The sequence below is a fragment of the Bison bison genome, unplaced genomic scaffold, assembly GCF_000754665.1.
Source record: "Bison bison bison isolate TAMUID 2011002044 unplaced genomic scaffold, Bison_UMD1.0 scf7180017864145, whole genome shotgun sequence".
NCBI classification, from domain to species: domain Eukaryota; kingdom Metazoa; phylum Chordata; class Mammalia; order Artiodactyla; family Bovidae; genus Bison; species Bison bison.
The window spans coordinates 6,225,890-6,246,586 of NW_011494717.1; the positions used below are offsets into that span (position 1 = coordinate 6,225,890).

At 50.9% G+C, this 20,697-nt stretch overlaps 1 protein-coding gene across 1 annotated transcript in view; it reads left to right on the top strand.

Moving 5' to 3' along the window:
- The window catches only part of KLHL29 (kelch-like family member 29), a 335,635-nt gene extending 317,465 nt beyond the window's left edge, over positions 1-18,170 (top strand). The window contains exons 10-17 of the mRNA XM_010840684.1: positions 13-136; positions 1,257-1,516; positions 4,478-4,676; positions 4,820-5,002; positions 5,211-5,391; positions 11,218-11,411; positions 11,742-11,886; positions 14,154-18,170. Of these exons, the coding sequence (XP_010838986.1) occupies positions 13-136; positions 1,257-1,516; positions 4,478-4,676; positions 4,820-5,002; positions 5,211-5,391; positions 11,218-11,411; positions 11,742-11,886; positions 14,154-14,337 (1,470 nt within the window). The 3' untranslated portion in view covers positions 14,338-18,170. The remainder of the gene's footprint in view (positions 1-12; positions 137-1,256; positions 1,517-4,477; positions 4,677-4,819; positions 5,003-5,210; positions 5,392-11,217; positions 11,412-11,741; positions 11,887-14,153) is intronic.
- The last annotated feature ends 2,527 nt before the right edge of the window (positions 18,171-20,697 follow it).

The window sequence follows — 20,697 nt, forward strand, 5'->3', positions numbered from 1 at the left end:
GATGTCCTGGAGCTGCTGCTGGAGTTTGTGTACACGGGCTCCCTGGTCATCGACTCGGCCAACGCCAAGACCCTGCTGGAGGCGGCCAGCAAGTTCCAGTTCCACACCTTCTGCAAAGTCTGCGTGTCCTTTCTCGGTGAGCCACGGGCAGCAGCACCAATGAACGGAACATTCAAGGCCTGAGTGGGGAGGGCCGTGCGTGCCCAGCCAGGTCGTCTGGGGATGCAGCTGGATTTCCCAGCAGATTTAACATGATCATTCGGATAACTGTGGGCAGAGGCCTTTGCTCACCGGTGGACAGAGGGGTTCTCTGCCTTGCTCCCCCGGGGGCCAGAGGTGCCACACTGGGCCCCCCAGGCAGTCATGTGAGAACAAATGGGCTGAGAGGCCCGTGTGAATGGTCTGTTCATGGGAGCCCCATGCCCTGGCTTCACAACCCTGTTATCTAAACACTAAACCAAATTGCTTCCATCAAGGCCTCAACCCACAGAACGTGCTCACTTTACACTTTGGAGCTGCCCAGTTTGGGTGAGAGCAGGAGAGGGAAGGACAGAGATGGGAGTCACCAGAACCAGCCTGGGGGTGGAGTGAGAGAGATGGGGGCGGGGACAGGTGAGGGGATGGCCAGGGGCCTAAGATGTGACTCTGGGGCAATGGACCATCTAGAAGAGTCAGGAACTATGACTCTAGAGTTAAGTCCACAAAGGCAAAGGGCTTCCTAGGACCCAGCCATGTCTAGATCCATTAGTCAGATTTCAGGAGCCCTGGCCAGACTGACCCCAGGTCTGGAGGTCAGGTTGGGTGAGGCTGAGTCCCTGTGGGAGATGGTGGATGGGCTTATGAGGGGTGTTCCTGCTGTCATGACGCTGAAGTAGAAGTCCGTGATCCCAGACTTGTCTGTCACAGTTACGGAAGACACCCTAAGCCTCGGTGTGACCCCTGCCCCCAGCCCAGGCCTCCTTCATGCCCTGGCAGTGAGGAAGCTCTAAGCCTGGTGCTGACACCCCATACCTCAGTCTCAGTCCTTCTGCTGAGGGAGGCCTCAGGAAAGTCAGTTTGAGATGGGGCAGAGGAAAACCCAGAAAATGGGTGTGAAGTTCCAGGGACACAGGAAATTGGGCTTATGGGGACTCTGGATGCTGAAGGCAGGTCACAAGGACATGGGCTCAGAGAGGGGTCCAGAGAGACAGGCGATGAGAACGGGCGGGGACCCCTCCCCTGCAGTCAGCGGTGCCGTCCTGTGCTCTTGCCCCCAGAGAAGCAGCTGACGGCCAGCAACTGCCTGGGGGTGCTGGCCATGGCCGAGGCCATGCAGTGCAGCGAGCTCTACCACATGGCCAAGGCCTTCGCACTGCAGATCTTCCCCGAGGTGGCAGCCCAGGAGGAGATCCTCAGCATCTCCAAGGACGACTTCATCGCCTACATCTCCAATGACAGCCTCAACACCAAGGCCGAGGAGCTAGTGTACGAGACCGTCATCAAGTGGATCAAGAAGGACCCCGTGTCTCGCGCGCAGGTAGGGCCCAACCCACCTGCCCCGGTTCCCGCCCCTCTCCCTCTTGGTGAGGGAGGACGTCTGGAGCAGGGAGTTGGGGCCACCTGGTCTAACCAGCAGTGCGAGCATGTGAGAACCAGCAGGCCTTGCAGAGGGAGGCCAGACCAGCTCACATGGTGCAGAGGGGTGAAGGGGGATGAGAGAAGAGAAATCAGGCACCAGAGGATTCTCGAGGGCTGGCATTGCACCTGTAGGAGACCCAAGCCAACCGAGAGTCCGCAGGGTCAAGTGGGCATCACCAGGGCCCTGCGGAGAGAAGGGTGTGCCTGAGTCAGGTGCCCTGGGCTCCTTCAAATGCAGCAGGAGGAGTCCCACTCCGGCTCTGGCAGTTGAGAGGGGAGGGAGCACCTGGACTGAATGGAAACCAGGCTGGAGACAGGGAACCACCGCTTGCCTGTCAGAAGGGAAGGCAAGTCCCTTGGAAGGGACAGCTAGAGGAAATGAGAGCCAGAGTCCAGAGCAGAAGGGCAGGGCGTGATCCCCAAGAGAGCCCCTGAGTCACAGGAGGTCAAGCACAGCCCCAAGGATCTCCAGCTGACTAGGGAATTCCTTCATGGGGGTTTTAAACAGAGAAACCACAGGAACAAACGTTCCTAGGAAGGCCAGCAGGCTGCAGGGATGGGAATGAATTTGGGATCCGTGCTTTGAGCGGGACTGCCTGGATTCCAAAGTGCTAGGAGCCCCCCACAGTTAGTGCAGACACGCAGGTGGCTCTTAGGAGAGCTCAGAGTCCACCTAGAAAGCACGGATGGGAAAATGGGGCAGGGAGACGGGAGCCCAGCAAGAGCTGAGGCAGCTGAGTGACAGATGACAGGCTACTTTGTTGGCACATGGAGCAAGAAGAGGCACAAGGGAAGGAGGGATAGGGCAGGGACTGGATCCACAGCATCAAGTGCACGCAGGATGCAGAGATGGCTGGCCCCTTCTCCTGGCCCTCTGAGAAGGAGAAGGCAGTCCTCTGACCTACCAGGTGGGGATGGAGCAGGATTCATTTTCAGAGGAAGGAAGTCAAGTTAGGCCACTGTAATAGTGACCACCACCATCTACCACCACCCCCAGATCTGCCTCCAGCCCAGACCTCTGCCTTTGATTGTCTACAGGACCCCTCCACCCAGTGTCTCCCAAGCCCCTCTCATTCATAAACCCCCAGACCTACCTGTCTTCTTGGGTTCCTTATAGCAGTTCTGCCCTCTAACCACGGCAGAAGCCAAGTCCTCCCACACCTTCCACCTCCATGTGGCCACACATTGCTGCCATGGCTGCCTCCTCTTACCAGGGCCAAGTTCTCTCTCTTCATTCCCGGCCCCCTGATCTCACCAGGTGACCACAATTGTCTCCTGAGAGGGTTCCCTGCCTTCAGTCTCCTCCTTTCAAATTCATTCCCATCCCTGCAGCCTGCTGGTCTTCCTAGGAACATGTTTGGTCCTGTGGTTTTTCTGTTTAAAACCCCCATGAGGGAATTCCCTAGTGATCCAATGGTTGGGACTCCACGTTTCCACTGCAGGAGATGCAGGGCCATTCCTCGTCCGAGAACTAAGATCCCACATGCCAAGCAGTGTGGCCAAAAAAAAAATTTTAATAAAATTTTTTAAAATTAAAAAAATTAAACTCCTCATGAGTGCCCTCATCCACTCTGCAGGAAGCACTACACAGCCCTTAGCAAGCCAAGCCTGAGGTCAGCAGAGGCCAGAACCCAGCTCACCTCTCCAGTCTTGTTTCTCCCTGTCTGCTACCCAACCCCTCAATGGAAGGCTTCTGCATCCAACAAGAAAAAACTCCGTGTGTGTGCTGAGTTGCTTTAGTCGTGTCCAACTCTGCTAGACACATATGGACTGTAGCCTGCCAGGCTCCTCTGTCCAGGGGATTTTCCAGGCAAGAATACTAGAGTGGGTTGCCATGCCCTCCTCCAGGGGATCTTCCAGACCCAGGGATCGAACTCACATGTCCTGCACTGCAGGTGGATTCTTTACTGCTGAGGCACCAGGGGAGTCCCAATAAGCTCCAGAGGTCCCTCCAAATGCGCCACCATGCTCTCTCAGACTCCAGTGCCTCTGTGTGTGCTTTGAATGGCCTCCCTGTCCTTCACCTTAGGCCTGGAGAAGTCAGCAATCCTTCCACAGCAGGCTCAGACATCACTCACTCTGGGGAGCCTCCTCTCCCACATCCCCACCACCCCTCATAGACTCTTCTTTGGGAAGAGTCCTTTGATGTGATGGATCCTCTCCCCGCCACGAAACTGTGTACACCTGGAGGTCAGAGACTGGGTCGTACTGGCCTTTGCATCCCCAAAAACAAACTCAGTGAATGGCATAGAGTGGTCACCAATACTTGTTTGTTGAAACTACAGCGATGAGCAAAGAGTTTGCCAGACAAGAGGGGGATTCAAATCAGTCAGTGAAAAGCCTTCAGTTCAGGGGTGGGGTCCAATGGGGTGCCACTCCAGGGGTTTGCTGGTGAGGGGGAGAGGCACAGGTTGGAATGGTCATGACTTGCAAGCTTAATGATCACAATCAGCTCTCCCAGGCCTTCCCACCTGTTCCTGAGTTTCTGCCCCCACACACACCTTTTTGAGGATCAGAATCCTCATTTGGTCCCCTGCAGCCTGGTATGAAACAGAGGCCCATGACCTGGGAGGAAGAGGCAGGAAGGAGGTGCTCAAGAGACCAAAGGGTGGTCCACCCCAGGGTCAGCCCCAGCGCGGAGACCTCTCCCTGGGTTCCCTTCTTGCCTCCAGCTGCTGGGAGCTCCCACGATCTCTATCTTGGCTGGGGTGAGCAGGGTCGGCACTCCCAAGCCAAATGCAGATGAGAATTATCCCTGCACTCAGCCCCACATCCCTCCTTTCTCCCTTCTCAATACGACTCACATGAGGTGGTGCCACCTTATGATCTAAGAAGATCCCGTGTCTCCTTGAACTCGCAGTATGCAGCGGAGCTGCTGGCGGTGGTCCGCCTCCCGTTCATTCATCCCAGCTACCTGCTCAACGTGGTGGACAACGAGGAGCTGATCAAGTCATCAGAAGCGTGTCGGGACCTGGTCAACGAGGCCAAACGCTACCACATGCTGCCCCACGCCCGCCAGGAGATGCAGACGCCCCGAACGCGGCCCCGCCTCTCCGCAGGTATGGCAGGACCTGCCCCAAACCCCCCAAGGCAGGTGCCCTGTCGTCAGCCCAACTCTGGGTGGGTTCCCCCAGGAGGCAACAGGCACAGATGCTGACACTGCGTCAGGCTGTCCCAAGGGTGCCCCTCCGTGTCCCTGCAGGTGTGGCCGAGGTCATCGTTTTGGTGGGGGGCCGTCAGATGGTGGGGATGACCCAGCGCTCGCTGGTGGCTGTCACCTGCTGGAACCCACAGAACAACAAGTGGTACCCGCTGGCCTCACTGCCTTTCTATGACCGCGAGTTCTTCAGTGTAGTGAGTGCCGGGGACAACATCTACCTCTCAGGTGAGGCCCCCTCAGGGCTGGGCTGGGCACAGGGCACAGACTTCCCCGGGGGTCCTCTCCCCACACCATGGCTAAGGAAGACACAAGGCCCAGAAGTGTCCACTTTGCACGTGAAGCCTCCTCCTGCCCCCGGGGCTGGGCCCCCCGGCCATGGGCCTTTCCTCACTCCTTGCCCACTCTCTGGACCTCCCTCCCGTACTGCCCACAGGTGGGATGGAATCAGGGGTGACGCTGGCCGATGTCTGGTGCTACATGTCCCTGCTCGATAACTGGAACCTCGTCTCCAGGATGACGGTCCCCCGCTGTCGGCACAACAGCCTTGTATACGACGGGAAGATTTACACCCTCGGGGGACTCGGCGTGGCAGGCAACGTGGACCACGTGGAGAGGTAATGAGGCCAAGGTCATGACATGGGCATCCTCTAATGTCCCCCAAGAGTTAAAATGCACATTGCTTCTCCTCCTCAACCCCTACCCAATTAAGACCCACTGGAGGCTGGACATTTAAAGGCCATTGTCCAGGCTCTTCCTGCCCAGCAGAGGGAGAAGAATCAGGATGGTAGGGTGGAAGCAGGAAGAGTGACAAGCTGCCCAGTCACCGAGACAGGGCACTCTTGTCCCAATCAGGGGGACAAACAAGCTGGAGGCATGAGATCCAGTGGTGAAAAAGCTCAGGGTGGACCTGCTGCTGTCCTGACCAGGCAATTAGGGAGCTTACTAGGACTGGAAGCAGCAGCCCAGAGATGTGCTGGGATGTCGGGCTAAGCGAGGGGCTTCCCAGGTGGCTCAGTGGGTAAAGAATCCGCCTATAGCACACAATATCCTGCCTGCAGGAGACACAGGCAGATGCAAGTTCAGTCTCCGGATCAGGAAGATCCCCTGGAGGAGGACATGGCAAGCCACTCCAGTGTTCTTGCCTGGAGAATGCTATGGACAGTGGAGCCTGGTGGGCTACCATCCATAGGGTCACAAACAGTCAGACATGACTAAGCATGTATGCAGGGCTAAGCTGGAACCATCATCCAAATGTGACTGCCATGTCCCTACCAAGCGGAGGTGACACCCCAGGGACACTCCCTTCCTCCCTCCATCCCACACATCCTGGGAAATCTGCTTGTAGTAATAACACAGGAAAGGGTCACTGCACACAGGCCTGGCCAATTCTCTAGAACTCTCTACAGAAGTCGTGTGTATAAAGCCTGCCCTCTGCTGGAAGTCCTGGGCTGGCTTCCTCAAATCTGGCCTCACCTAGAACAGGGATCTGGCACAGGCAGGAGGGCCAGAGGCCAGAGGAGGGCATTTTTCCGGGTAGAAATAGTCTTTGTCTTTGAGCAACAGATACCTTGGAGAGAAGCTGCAGGAAGAGCTCCAGCAGCTTTGTGAGTCAGCAGCAGTCAGCAGTGCAGACCTGCTTTCCCAGGATCTAGTGACCTAGAGAGTGGCAAGTTTGTCTGAGCTGGCCTCCAGTTTCAGCCCAGGGGGTTCACAGCTAAGATTACTGGAGTCCTTTCCCATGTTCTTCCCACACCCTAGGGGCTTCTAAAACAGCTCAGCAGGTAAAGTCTGTCTGCAATGCAAGAGCCTCAGGAGACTTGGGTTTGATCCCTTAGTCAGGAAGATCCCCTGGAGGAGAGCATGGCAACCCACTCCAGTATTCTTGCTTGGAGAATCCCATGGACAGAGGAGCCTAAGGGCTACAGTCCAAAGGGTTGCAAAGAGTTGGACATGACTGAGCACACTCACAGGATCCCACAGCCTAGCCCATCATCCTGGCCTACAACATTGACTCCCACGGAAAGCACATCTTCCCCCCTGTGACAGCTTATTGCTTGTGGAGTCACACAAACCCCTCAATTTGTCTTTTTCCCCTTGGTGGCTAATTGGACATTTGACAAATGTTACAGCAGAGACAGATTCAGAGTGACACAGGCTCTGGATGTTCACTGTGGGCTTTTAACTCCCCCAAGTGGAGCCCAGAGATGGCTCAGTAACATTTAATTGTCATATTGATTTGGAGATAATGGGGAATCCCTGTGTGATTATGAAGATATTAATACTGCTGTTGAACCTGGGTCAGCCCTGGTGCTGACAGCCTTCTGTGGGACCCACTGCACGCCCATCAAGCCCCAAGCTTTCCGGAAGCACCAGCTTCCAGTCGTTTGTCATCCACTATAAACACATGAAAAGGAGACATTTTCTATGTAGGAGTAAACTGAGCTAGATCTGTCATCCTGTCTTGCTTTTGTCAGCTATTTTTAATCTCCTAAGATGCTGATTACTCATTTTGCAAACTTATACTTGTTGATAAATACAGGGATTTGTTCCAGGATCAAATGCACCAAGAGCGGGGACAGGCTCCACTCCCATCGGGCCCAGGAGCAGTGCTCCAATGCTCGGGAGCAGCCGATATCAGACTGCCTTGGTGGCTGGCTCAGCCTTTGTTCTGCTATGAAACATCAGCTGGGGCACAGAAGGAACAAGACCCCCCTGGGACCCCCGGAGATCGAGGAGCAGTCCAGGGCATGGTGCCCTGAGCCCCTTCCCCAGCCCACTGGTATCTGTCAACTGTCCTTGTAGGGACAGGATGCAGACCTGAAGACCCCTGGGAGGAGGGTACATGGAGGGATGCCCACAGCTTCCCAGGGAACAGAGCTGGATCTCCTTTGGTCAATCTTCACACAGTGGCGATGACGGAAACTTCTGGGTGACAGGAGGGTCAGGGGAACGGGGACAGACATGAAGACACTTTGTTCCCCAGGAAGCACTAATGGTACAAATCGCTCTTCTATCGATAATGAATGAGATGTATGGCACATGATAATTACATTACATTACGGCATTACAGGACTCGAGCAAGATTATATAATTATAGATTAAAACAACAGTGTCATAGACAAACCTGTATTATATCATTATATAAATAACCGGGTCTAATACTTTATGGCCATATATTGCAGTAGCTGTGGTTACTGGATAAATGATAGCGGAGTGCCTCACTCCGCGGGGTTATTTGCATGTCATTAGCATATCCTTCCCAAGCAGGAAGCTGACAGATTGAGTTGATGGAGGGCTGGTGGCTTGGCAATCAGCCACCTGGAATAACGAGAACATTGCGTTTGGCGGAAGGTGCCATTGTACCGAAAGCCTGAAGACTAACAGCCACATAACCTTCCACTGTCTCCCAGCTCCTTATGCAGGAGCTCTTTGGATCTCTGCCACATTGACTTAAAAAACAGATATCCAAACTTCTGACACTGTCCCAAAAGGCATATCTCCTATTTATTCCATCTCCCATTAGCCACATATTGTTCGTTTGGGGCTTCGTTGAATCAGCTCCTGCTGCCCTTCAAGGTGCTGGAGCCTCTTCTCAAATCCCAAAGTCTGTGCAAGCTGGATGTCTCCACAGCCAGGGGCACCTGGAGGAAGGACTGTCTTCCTGGGTCACAGAGCTGTGACTGTGCAATGACTCGTGCCCCCAGGAGGCTCACAGGAAAAGTGTGCCTCCCAGGAAAGGTGTCCTGGGGGAATCCCATGTGGCGGTGCAGCAAGCCCACGATGGAGGTCCCGCCCTGGGTCCAGAGACCTCCAAAGCACAGTGAACTGTGAGCTGTGAATGAAAGATCCAGAGAGAATGCTTGTGAGAGCAGCCCTCAGGGAACAACGGACAGACACAGCTTCCCCAGGAAGAAAGACCTCACCAATCCCAGTTCAGTGGCCAGTCTGCTCAACACCAAGTCTACTCTTGCCATCAGCTGCTACCTGTTCTCATGATTTCCCCTGTCCTGCCTGGAACTCACATTCCATCACGTCTCCATCCTCTGACTTTGCCACTTTGTCCTGCACCACACATCCTGCAGATCTGTTCAGTCCAACCCTTTACCATCTCCACACCTGCCCCCTAGGGCTGATTGCATGAGAAAATCCCATGATCTTGGAGACTGGCTCCACTATGAATTGAAATCTTCCAGTCTCTACTGGATCTTCACAGTACAGGGCATCTTTTCGAGTGTCCCTTGTCAACCGCTTCTCCCACTCTCGACAGCGTGTGTCTCCCACCTTCATTTCTCCCCTCAAGGCTCTTACCCTGCAGACTCCTTCAATACTTTACTCCTGCTTCACAGAGAAATTGGAGCCATCAATCAAGAACTCTATCCTCTTCCTGCCATCACTCTTGCGTCTACCTTGACACTCATGCCATCCTTGACTTCCTCCCTCATGCCTAAATGGCCACCACTTTCCTTTCCATTGTGGATCCAATCTGCATCCAGGTGCCAGGAGCCCCTGATCACCAGCTCTCCCCTTTTTCTCATATATAACTCATCTTTCATTATCCACTTGGCTCCTTCCTATTAGCATGTAGACACAATCAAACCTCCCCTCCAAAAGTAAAACAAAACCTGTGCTGTGCTGGAGCTGGTTCATACTGGTTCATGGGAGCCCATGCTTAAATCTTCAGGAACTCTGCATGTCAATTGTTAGCTACAAATATTATTAAAAATTAAGTCATATAGGGAATTCCCTGGTGGTCCAGTTGTTAGGACTCCATGTTTTCACTGCTGAGGGCACAGGTTCAATCCCTGGTCAGGGAACTAAGATCCCGCAAACCCACAAGCCATGTGGCAAATAAATAAAATAAAAAAATAAAACTTGTCTTATAAACTTAGAACTAATTTAAAAACAAAGGCAATTCATACTCAAAACTCACCACTATCTAATTTTTTACTCCATTTTACCGCTGCCTGTACTCTATGTGTCCACTGCCTCTGTATGTGAAGGAGATTCTGTGTCCTGGGGTGCTTCTCGGTCTTTCTTCCCAGCCTCACAGTCAGTGATGTCCTATTGGTAGCCTGAAATCAGTCATGAATTTACATCACAGAAATCAGCAAAGGCTACACACCAGGACTTTCTTCCTGGTTTTTACAGTTTATCAGCATATCACGGACAATACCTCTTAGCAGTCCCTTCTAAGTCCCACATTCTTGGCCCATCTTCCCAGCGAATTTTCACCCAAGAGATGTCTCCACCAGCCATTTCCACTGCCTGGCTTCCCACTTCCTCCTCCATACACAAATAACCCTGCACTTCCTGTTTCACATCATGTGCCCTCGACACACCACCAGTGACCTGCTGGGGACTTCCTGACCTCCCATCACATCCGCCATGCTGCAGCTTTGTCTTCTATCACACCACCACTCCTCTCAGACCCCTCTCAGCTCCCCTCTATAGGCTGGCATCTCCCCAGTGTCCTCAGCCCATCTTCACCACACATATTCCCTGTGAACCCCCTTGCCTTCAATTTCCATCTACATGCTGATGATCCCAAAGCTGAATATTTAATCCAGACCAAAATACTGACTGCCCCTGCACATCCCCAAATTCCTACCCGCAGATACTTTAAACTCCTCGGGAAGAAAAGACAAACTCATCCTCCTTCCCAAACCTTCCCAACTTTGGTTGCCTATCCTATGAGTAGTGCCCCCTCTGCCCAGACACCCTGAGGCATCCTAGGCAACTCCCCAAACTAAGACAGTGATTCACACTGCACTGTCTCAGTTCACCTCTCCTTCTATTCCCACGTTCTTCTTTGGGCCAGGCCACTATTTCCCGTTTTCAGTCCATCAGTTCAGTTCAGTTCAGTTCAGTCGCTCAGTCGTGTCTGACTCTTTGCGACCCCATGAATTGCAGCACACCAGGCCTCCCTGTCCAACACCAACTCCCGGAGTTTACTCAAACTCATGTCCATCGAGTCGGTGATGCCATCCAGCCATCTTATTCTCTGTTGTCCCCTTCTCCTCCTGCCCCCAATCCCTCCCAGCATCGGGTCACAGGTGGGTATATTTCAGTCCATGGGAGATGCCCAGTGCAGGACTGGAGAAGAAAAGAGCAGGACTGAGCTGGACAGAGAGGACTGCGGGCCTGGAAGCTGGGGAGCCCAGTGTGAGTAAAGGAAGGAAGATAAAAGTCTGCACAGAGGTTTCAGCAGATAGACAAGAGCTCCCTGAGGTTCAGGAGGAAGGCAGAGAGGGCTGGGTTGGGCAAAATTCTGGGTGGTCTTGAGTGACTCACCCCAAGTGCCCCTAACTCTGTGATCTCCAGTTACACCCAGGGCAGAAAGAAGACGGTGGAGCTCCCCCATGTCTGCTGCCTTGGTTGGGGCCCCTGCCCTGCACGAGGCCCATCTCTGATTCTGGGCGCCTATTCTCCTCTCTCAACAGGTACGACACCATCACCAACCAATGGGAGGCGGTAGCCCCTCTGCCCAAGGCAGTGCACTCAGCAGCAGCCACCGTGTGTGGTGGGAAGATCTATGTGTTTGGGGGCGTGAACGAGGCAGGCCGAGCTGCGGGCGTCCTCCAATCTTACGTCCCACAGACCAACACATGGAGTTTCATTGAGTCCCCGATGATTGGTGAGAACCAATTGTCTCCTCGGCCCAAGACCAGGGCAGCAGCCCCACCCCATTGATTTACTCAGTCTCACTATCCCAAGCCCAGATATCCAGCTGAGCCCAAGGGTTCTGCAGACCCAAGTCTGGGCTGGGGGGCAGAAGGGGAATGTGGGGAGGTGAACCCCCAGCCTAGGTGCAGCTGCAGCTCCCGCTACCCACACAAAGGGCCAATTGGCCCGTGCCAGGAGCTTCCTGGCCCCAGCTCAGTCCTCAGGCTACCCAGTGATGCTGGAGGTCTCTGCAGGCCGAGCAGAGGACCCTGACCTGTCCCTTGCCCTGCTCTCCCGGCAGACAACAAGTACGCTCCGGCCGTCACCCTCAACGGCTTCGTTTTCATCCTGGGTGGGGCTTATGCCAGAGCCACCACCATCTACGACCCAGACAAAGGGAACATCAAGGCCGGCCCCAACATGAATCACTCTCGCCAGTTCTGCAGGTGAGGGGGCGGGAAGCAAGGAAGTCAGGGGGAGGGACAGCAGGAGGGGTTGGTGCAGATGACGGACCACCATCCTGTGACCAAGGCGGTGCCCAGGCCAAAGCAGCACCGTGGGTGTGGGTGTTCATGCAGAGCAGAGCGAAAAGCACCCCAGGGCAGCCCCTGGCCCAGAAGCCCAACCCTTGGGCTCCAGCAGACCACCCCACATCAAAGCTGCACAGGAAAGGCTTCCAAGAGCCCTGGGTCCTTAAGGCCTCACCTTCTCTCAGCGAGAGGAGAGGGTGGTGTTGTGAGGTTTTCCCTCCTCAGGCCTGCCTGCTGGGTCACAGATGAGAGGTAGTGCTCACCCCAAGCTATGGATACCCTACATGGGATGACGGTGGTTTATGCCCTGACTACACGTACGATCCTGATGGATCTTTGGAGCTGGACCCAGTGAGGCACAAGGCATGGCTGCTCTGGAGCCCCGAAGCTGCCTGGGCAGAAACACACCCAGACCAGACCACCCCGCAGGAAGAGAGAGGTAGAGGTCAGAGTGTGGCCTGGTTCCTAGGATGCTCTGGTCCCAAATCTTAACCACTTTGGGCAGTGAGGTGCACACTGTGCTCTTCCAGCCCCATCCTTCCCCGGACTGAGAGGAATAAGGAAACTAAAGGGGTCCCAGAGACTCCATTTGCAGCCTTTCCATACAAAGCCTTCCTGAAGACTCCTAGAGGTGACCCCTGGCCCTCAGTGTGGGAAAAGCATTTACTGAGTGCCCGCTGTTTGTTGGCATGGCCAGGAAAGTGACGATCCACTAGTAACATGTTATGTGACCTCAGGGAAAAAACGTCCTCTCTCTGGGGAAGTTCTAGCTATAAATGGGCCCTTGGACCAGATGAGTGCCTAGTTCCTGTTAATATGATGATGTCACGGTTCTTGAGCCCTCTTTCACATCCTACATGATGGCCATGTCCATGGTAACTCTGACAATATTGTCCTGTGATCAAGACAGTCAGGGTGTGGGCACCCCTTGTGGGTGAGGGGACTCCCATGCCTCACTGGAGAGTAAAAGTGAGTGTGGAGAGACGACGCCTGAGGGGAGATTTAAGCTGAGTCTTACACTGGAAGCAAGGTCAGGATATGCCACAGGGGGAGAAGCGTGAAGGGCCCAGACCGCACGGAGCTGTGAGAGAGAAGGCTGGGAGCTCCAGAATCTGGGAAGAAATCTAGACACACAGGTTGTGTCAAGGCTCTCAGGCTTTCAGAAATGGGTGGTGACTTAGGAAGCGCATCTGCTCAATGTCAGGGGATGGCCAAGAGAAACAGCCATTAACTGAGATGAGGGAACTCGGACTGGAAGCACAGGGGTGGCCATCTGTGTGAACGGGTAGCTGAGATCCACAGTAAGGGATTCAGTGCGGAAGAGCAAGGAGCCGCCCGAGACGGCAGGACCCAGCCAGTGAGTGTGCCACAGGGTAGGCACCCGGGCCGCCATGGTGATGTTGGGAGCACACTAGGCCCTGGTGGCCACGTGCAGGCAGCAGCACAAGGTCACATGTGTGAAGAAATCACAGCAGCAAGCTTTGGCTCTGAGCCCCTCGGCCAGGGTGAAATTCCTGTTCGAGTAGCCCATACTCAGTTATGGTTTAGCTCCTTACACCCTGTCTACTACCATTCTGGTGAGTCATGTTTCCAGCTGGACTTGAGTGGTAGGAAAGCTCTGTCCTGGCAACACCAAGATGCTGTGTAGAGACCCGTGACCTCAGCTGAGCACCTGTACATAGAGTCTCCCAGCCAATCTGAGTCAGATGCACAGGCCTCGGGCTGCCCAGTAGGCATCAGTGTCACCCGCAGCCGGAGGGTAGTATAGCGTGGCATCCTGATTGGTCCTGGAAGAGAGGTGTTTTTCTTATACCAGCTTAGGTCAGAGGGCAAAGAAGAGCAGCAAGATCCCATAGGACTTTTTTCTTCTTAAAATTTATTTTTACTTATTTACTTGGCTGCACTGGGTCTTACTTGCAGCATGTAAGGATCTTCAGTCTTCCTTGAGTCATGCAGGGACTTCAGTTGCAGTATGTGGAATCTAGTTCCCTGGCCAGGGATTGAAACTGGGTCCCCCACATTTGGGAGCATGAAGCCTTATCTACTGGACAACCAGGGAAGTCCTCAAGATCCCATAGTACTTTTGCAAAAGGGGAGAGGCAGCCAGCAACAGGACAGGGCTCTGTCTCCTGGTCCCAGGGGGGATCCCCAATGGCTAAGTCTCTCCCTGCTTTCTCTGACAGCGCCGTGGTGCTTGACGGCAAGATTTATGCAACCGGAGGCATTGTTAGCAGTGAGGGGCCAGCCCTGGGCAACATGGAAGCCTATGAGCCTGCAACCAACACGTGGACCCTCCTCCCCCACATGCCCTGCCCTGTGTTCAGACACGGCTGTGTCGTAATAAAGAAATATATCCAAAGCGGCTGACATCAGCGGAAAGCCCACACCAAGACTGTGGACACGTCTGGTGAGGCAAATGCTACTCACAAAGATCGACTTTCAGCAACACCGATAAGAGGCCGACCAACCCAATCAAGGAACTCACTGCGCTGGACATTTTGAATACTCTCTACATTGAATGTAGGAAATCATCCTCGCCTTTGGGGGGACAAGAAGGAGTGGCCTCCAGGCAGCAGGAACCACAACCCTCCCAGTGAGCGAGCCAGGCCTCAGCGCTCCTGCAGGGGCACTTGCTCTGAACGGAGGCGCTCGCTTGGCCCCATGCAATGGAGTCTCACATAACTTTCCACCTGGGAGAGAGCAGCTGTCTTTTCCTTCCTGCAGAGCAAGCTTGACCCCCAGCCAACCATAGATCAGTCATCCTCTGACAATATTAGACGTCAGGCTTTTTTGGAATAAGATCAAAGTGTCCTTACCACTTTGATTCCTACTTTTGTTTTTAACAAATCTACACTTTCAGTGGCCAAGGGAAAACAAGGGACAATACTACGTTATGGGGACATGAGGCCAAGGAGGCCACCAGTCCCTACTGGGTCGATAAGTCCAGCCACCACGTGGAGCCTGATGTGACTGGGGCAGGGCCACCGTGGGGAGAGCTGGGGACAGCCGTCTGTCCCTTCACAGGGTTTTCTACCGTGTTTTTGCTGGAGAAGGACAAGGTGATTGTGCTAGCTTTCTCTTATCCAATATGAATTATTTAGATTTCCAAGGCATTTTCTTGATAAACAAAAAGGCTATTTTTAAGTACCGAGAGAAGGAGGCGGCCTCAAGAGGGATAATGTGGGAATTCCCAAAGCTCTTTGTAGGTAGTGCCAGAGTGGGGCATTTGCTCCAATTTTTCTATGTGCAGAATAGAGGATCTCTCCTGGGGGGCTGGGGTGGTGAAAGCCCCCATTTTATTTTTAGAAAAAGTAACTCCCAGACAGCCCTGTAAAAGCCATGCCTCATGGAGGCATTGTCAAGGAAAGATGACTGTTCCGGAAGGTAACCGATTCTGGCTCTCAACACCAGGCCAGCTCCCTCCATGAGGTAAAGCTGAGGACCCGGGCCAGGCTGGAAGGGAAGGGGGGAGAATACATGTCTACAAAGCACAGGAGACTATTTTTGATATTTATAGCTATATATTAAGGCACCTGCCACAAAGAGCTCTCAGGATGGGGACAGCCTTCTCAGACGAGCCATGACAGGCAAAACCTGACGGGTGAGAGCGGAACCGCTCTTCTAGTAGCATCTTAACCCGAGCAAGGGGAGCCCTGAGGGGAGGCCACTCCGTGGCTCAGAGAAAGGCCTTCCCGCTAGTCCTCAGACCCTCAAACCTCACACGGTGACCAGTTTCCATTCCAGGGCACGAAGGATGCGGCCGCCACTGCTGCGCTGTTGAGTCGAAGTTGGTACCAAATACACATTTACCATTTTTATATCTGGGAAGTCGACTTGCCGTCATCTCATCGTGAAAACCATTTCTAAGGAGAAAAGGACAGGACGCGCGTTCCATCTTTCAGTATTTGATGACACAAGGTCCCAGTGTTGGGCATCAACTTCTCGCACTACAAGGGTGGCTCCCACTTGGACAAGATACCAAGCTTCGTTATGCAGTTTTTAATATTATTTATTCTTTTAAAAAAGTAATAAGCACAAAACTACATACGTTGTATGTCATTTAAAGTATTTATGTCAAACAGGGTGCAAGTGTGAACCCAAGGACTGGAGCACAAGTGTCTAACTGCCTGGGGCAGGGCGGATGTCAGCGTTGGTGAGCGTCTGCCTCCAAAGGAGGTGCTAGTGGTCAGCGAGACTCAACACAGATGACATTGAAATCCCGTTTCTCTCCTCATCTATCACACTGGAGCAAAACTGGCTATTTCTGTGAATGATATAAAACAGGGTTCTCTGTAATGGTATTGTACATAGTATATGTTTATTGTTAAGTTCTTGTTATATTATAATAAATATATTTATAGATCTAGACTCGGAAGCCAATGGAATGCCTCTGTGTGCCACCGTCCTTGACCCCAAGATGAGCAACCCGGTGCAGGCCTGTGTTGCCTCTCCTATCAGCTGTCTGGGCTCTGCCACAGACTCAAATGCAGATCTTGGTGATCAGAAAAGATAGGACTCCTTAGCGAGGGAATGTATAGAGCTGAAAGTCAAGAATCAAGGACAATTAAAGTCAAAGTTGAAAGGGACTTGCAAACACTCTGGCACTGACTCTGAGGATCTCCCTTCAGTTTAAATGCTTTTTTTTTTTTTTTGGCTGTACTGCGTGTGGGGTCTTTAATTTCCTGACCAGAGATTGAACCCATGGCCTCTGCACTGAGAGCAGGGTATCTTAACCACTGGACCACCAGAGAAGTCCCCAGTCTAAGTGCTCTTATTATACCTGTGCAACTGAAAGCTTCAAGGTTAGCTTTCCCCTGGTCTGATTCTTGTGCCCAAGACCCTTTTGGAGGACTGTGCCAAACCCACATGGCAACTCCACTTCATCAGCCTGAGATACAAAATACCTCCTCCAGAAGAACAAGCTGTGCCTTCCATCCTAAAATCTAGTCAGGGTGGCCTCCCTGCCTTCTTCAGTCCTACCATAGGCTGTTCTCTAATCTGTTGAATAGAGTGACTTTGCTCTACTAAGGACACCCATACAAAGCCCAGGGCAAAAGTATAGAGCACCAGACAGGATTGCTCCCTCTCTTACAGGGAAAACGTTTAGATTTAATGGATTCGTAGGAGAAGGCAGATTTACCAGCATTTCACTCACATGAAGAACCCCATACCCTTAATCCCCAAATCTCACCAAGACCTACAGTCTCCTTGCAAGAAAAAAAAAAAAATTCGGAAGAAGGTGGGCTGGGATAGGGGATCTGGGAGTCCTCAAAGAACTCAGCTGACAGCTTATGATGAGTGGACCATACACTTGCCAAAAATATCTGCCCTGGTCCCTCAGTAACATCAGTCCTAGAGGAAAGGATGGAGAATATCTGGTAGATATCAATCATGAAGAGCTGAAATGACAATCCATTATAAAAACCAAGCAATAGTTTGTTACCTCATTCCTTCTCTACTCTATTTGCCTAAATCAAAGGAAATATTTTCTCTGGGTCTATGAAGAGTCTGTGTACTTACCATGAAAGACATGTATATCTGCTTATCAGGTGTCCATGTAACCATGGGGAGAGTCTCTTACCATCAGACCTGGCATGGATGGTGAGGAAATTTATTGTGACAGCCACAGACAGGAAATGGATCACAGCGTGTGTGTGTGTGTGTGTGTGTGTGTGTGCATGAGAACTTTAAAAAATTCAAAGCTGAAAAAGAAGAAAACAGTAAAAATATTTGTAGTCCATACAACAAAGGATTAATATCTTTATTAAAAAACCTGTGTGATTCAATTAGAAACTGTTAAGTGATTCCAACTGTTAAACAGGTCATGAATAGACCTTGCAAAGAGGAAACATAATAAAAAAGTTCAACATTGATAATTATTAAATAATGAGGTCACATCTTTACTTACTAAATTAGCTTCCCAAACCTTAAAAAAAAAAGGCAGGGATGAGGAGGGCGTGTGAAGAGCAGTGAAACTCCTGGGTAGCACCAAGGGCTTCGTAAACTAAAATGGCTCTTAGAAAGTAGCATGGCTGATGACATGTATCAAGAGCCTAAAGAGTACCTGACCCATAAATCCATTTCTGGGCATCCATCAGGAAATAACGTGAACCATGGAAAAGGTCATGTAACAACTAGCTCTCATTTATTGATGCTAACTATATGCCAGACACCATACTGAGCACTTAAAGCATCAAATCCTCGTAATTCTACTGGACAGCAGCTACAATTAGAAAACACTAGAAGAGGGGGAAGTGAAAGTGAAATTTGCTCAGTCATGTCCAACTCTTTGTGACTCCACGGACTTTATAATCCATGGCATCCTCCAGGTCAGAATACTGGAGTGGGTAGCCTTTCCCTTCTCCAAGGGTCTTCCCAACCCAGGGATTGAACTCAGGTCTCCCTCATTGCAGGCAGATTCTTTATCAGCTGAGCCACAAGGGAAGCCCAAGAATACTGGAGTGGGTAGCCTATCCCTTCTTCAGGGGGCCTTCCCAACCCAGAAATCAAACCAGGGTATCCTGCATTGCAGGCGGATTCTTTACCAACTGAGCTATGAGGGAAGCCCTATAGAAGGAGGGGAGCGAGATTCATATTTGTATATGACTATTGTTATATAAGATATGTATATAATAATATATAAGCTATATACATATACACAAAAATATGTAAAATATGTATATTAAAATGACCAGATGTATAGTCATAAAACTACTATTCACTGAGCTGATGGAATTGTGGACAATGTTCTTTCTCTTTTCCAAAATGTATATAAAGTGATGACCTTATTTTTATAATAAAGATATAGATACACATGTATATTTTTAATGAGGAATGAAGGACAGAAAATAATCTTTCCCCTATATTTAGCCTGAGAAATTCTCAAAGATCATTTCTATCTTGGACACCATAAACAATGGAGAAATTAGAAAGGGTTCAGAACAATGTAACAAAGAATTATAAATAAGAAAATAGATTTCCAGTAATAATCAAGACTGTTTTGTTTTTTTAAACCTAAAGGCTAGAAGTGAATGGATTATATCTTTCTGTACATGAAGATTTTCATAAAACTAATGAACACCAATACTTCTCTATGTTCTTGGAAGGTCAAGGAAGATGAAAAAGACAATAATAAAGAAGAAAAACTTCTAGTTCAACAAAAGAAAACATCTATTTGTGCAAAACTCTGGAATAGGTTACCAAGGTCCTTGTGAAGATCTTCTCTAATTATATATTTTATAACATAATTGCATCCATTATCTCATGTTATCCTCTCAATTACCCAAAAAGGCATAGGGCTTCATCTTCACTCTTTAAGAGGAAACAATCTCAAAAAACTTGAGTGACTTGTGCAGTAACAGTTAGACCCCAGGTATTCTCCATACACTATTATATTTGACACTCATCACAGTCCTACAGAGGATGGTTATCCCTGCTGACAGTGAGACCACAGGTTCCAGACATGATGCAGAGTCAGTCTAAGGCACATCAGTATTCAAACTCCGCTCAGAAGGCCTCCAGAGAGGTTGTGCTACATCACACTGCCTCCTCAAGGCTGTCTGCAACTGTGTGGCTCTTATGGCTCTAAGACTAAGGCTCCTTCCTCTTTCCCAAGCTACCTCAGAAACCTGTGTAGAAAACAGAGAATTCTGTGAATATGATAGGCATTTAGCTCTGTGCCAAATCCAGTCCTCTTTAGAAGCAATTGTTTTTTGAAATGGCCGGTAAGATTCTTGTAGCACACTGGCTTCCTCCACAGAAGACTATGGTTTCACACAGGAAACTTGAGTTAGGGGAAGAAAAAAGGTCACTGACTAAGATACTATTGCTGCTCATTTGAAACTCCTCCTGTGAGCCTTCACAATCTGTGTGAACTCTTAAGGATTTCCAACCCCAATCAGGGAGAGTAAAGCAAAGTGGAGAACAATGCTGGTACTGGCTGCACCATCCTCCACCCCAGAGGGCACACCATGACCTTGTCACCCAAGGAGTAGAAGGTCAAACTGCTAAATGGGGACTTGAGGACCTAAAATGAGGACCAAGAAGCCCGCCTTTTCCATATGATGGCAAAAATTAGACAACCCAAAAATCTGTTGTCATCTTCTAAAATTTACAATCCTGTGCTTTGCTGCCCTCTAGGTAACACTTGGCAAGTCCCTTCGGCATCTATCCTCATGAAAGGTGAGCGCAGCCTTTGAGTGGATCACTCCAGGTCAATAACACTATGCTCTCTACAGGCAGGGACCATGTCCTCCTATTTTCCCCACAGGACACATAACCTTGATGAGTAGTGGCAGCAGATTCTATTGACAGCATGAAAAATGTTTTGAGTTATGAAAAGTATAAAGGCAAGGCCACAATTTTATGCTCTGCTTTATCCATCCCTGTTTACAACTGACTGAAGAAGCAATAGTTTTGTTAAAAGGTTTTTACTTACTATGTTATAGAATTCCATCACTCTTGGAGAAGCTAGACGCTGCTAGTGCAAACCTAGACACCAAAGAATCCATCAGCCCCGTCCCCTAAGGGTTTAAGCCCTGGGGACTTTGCATTCCTGGCAGTAAAAATCAGTCTTTCAAGCCCTTCAGTTCAACCCCTACATTCCCTGGTGAAAGTGTTAGTCGCTCAGTTTGTCTGACTATTTGCAACCCCATGGACTGCAGCTTGCCAGGCCCCTCTGTCCATGGAATTCCAAGAATACTGGAGTGGGTTGCCATTCCTTTCTTC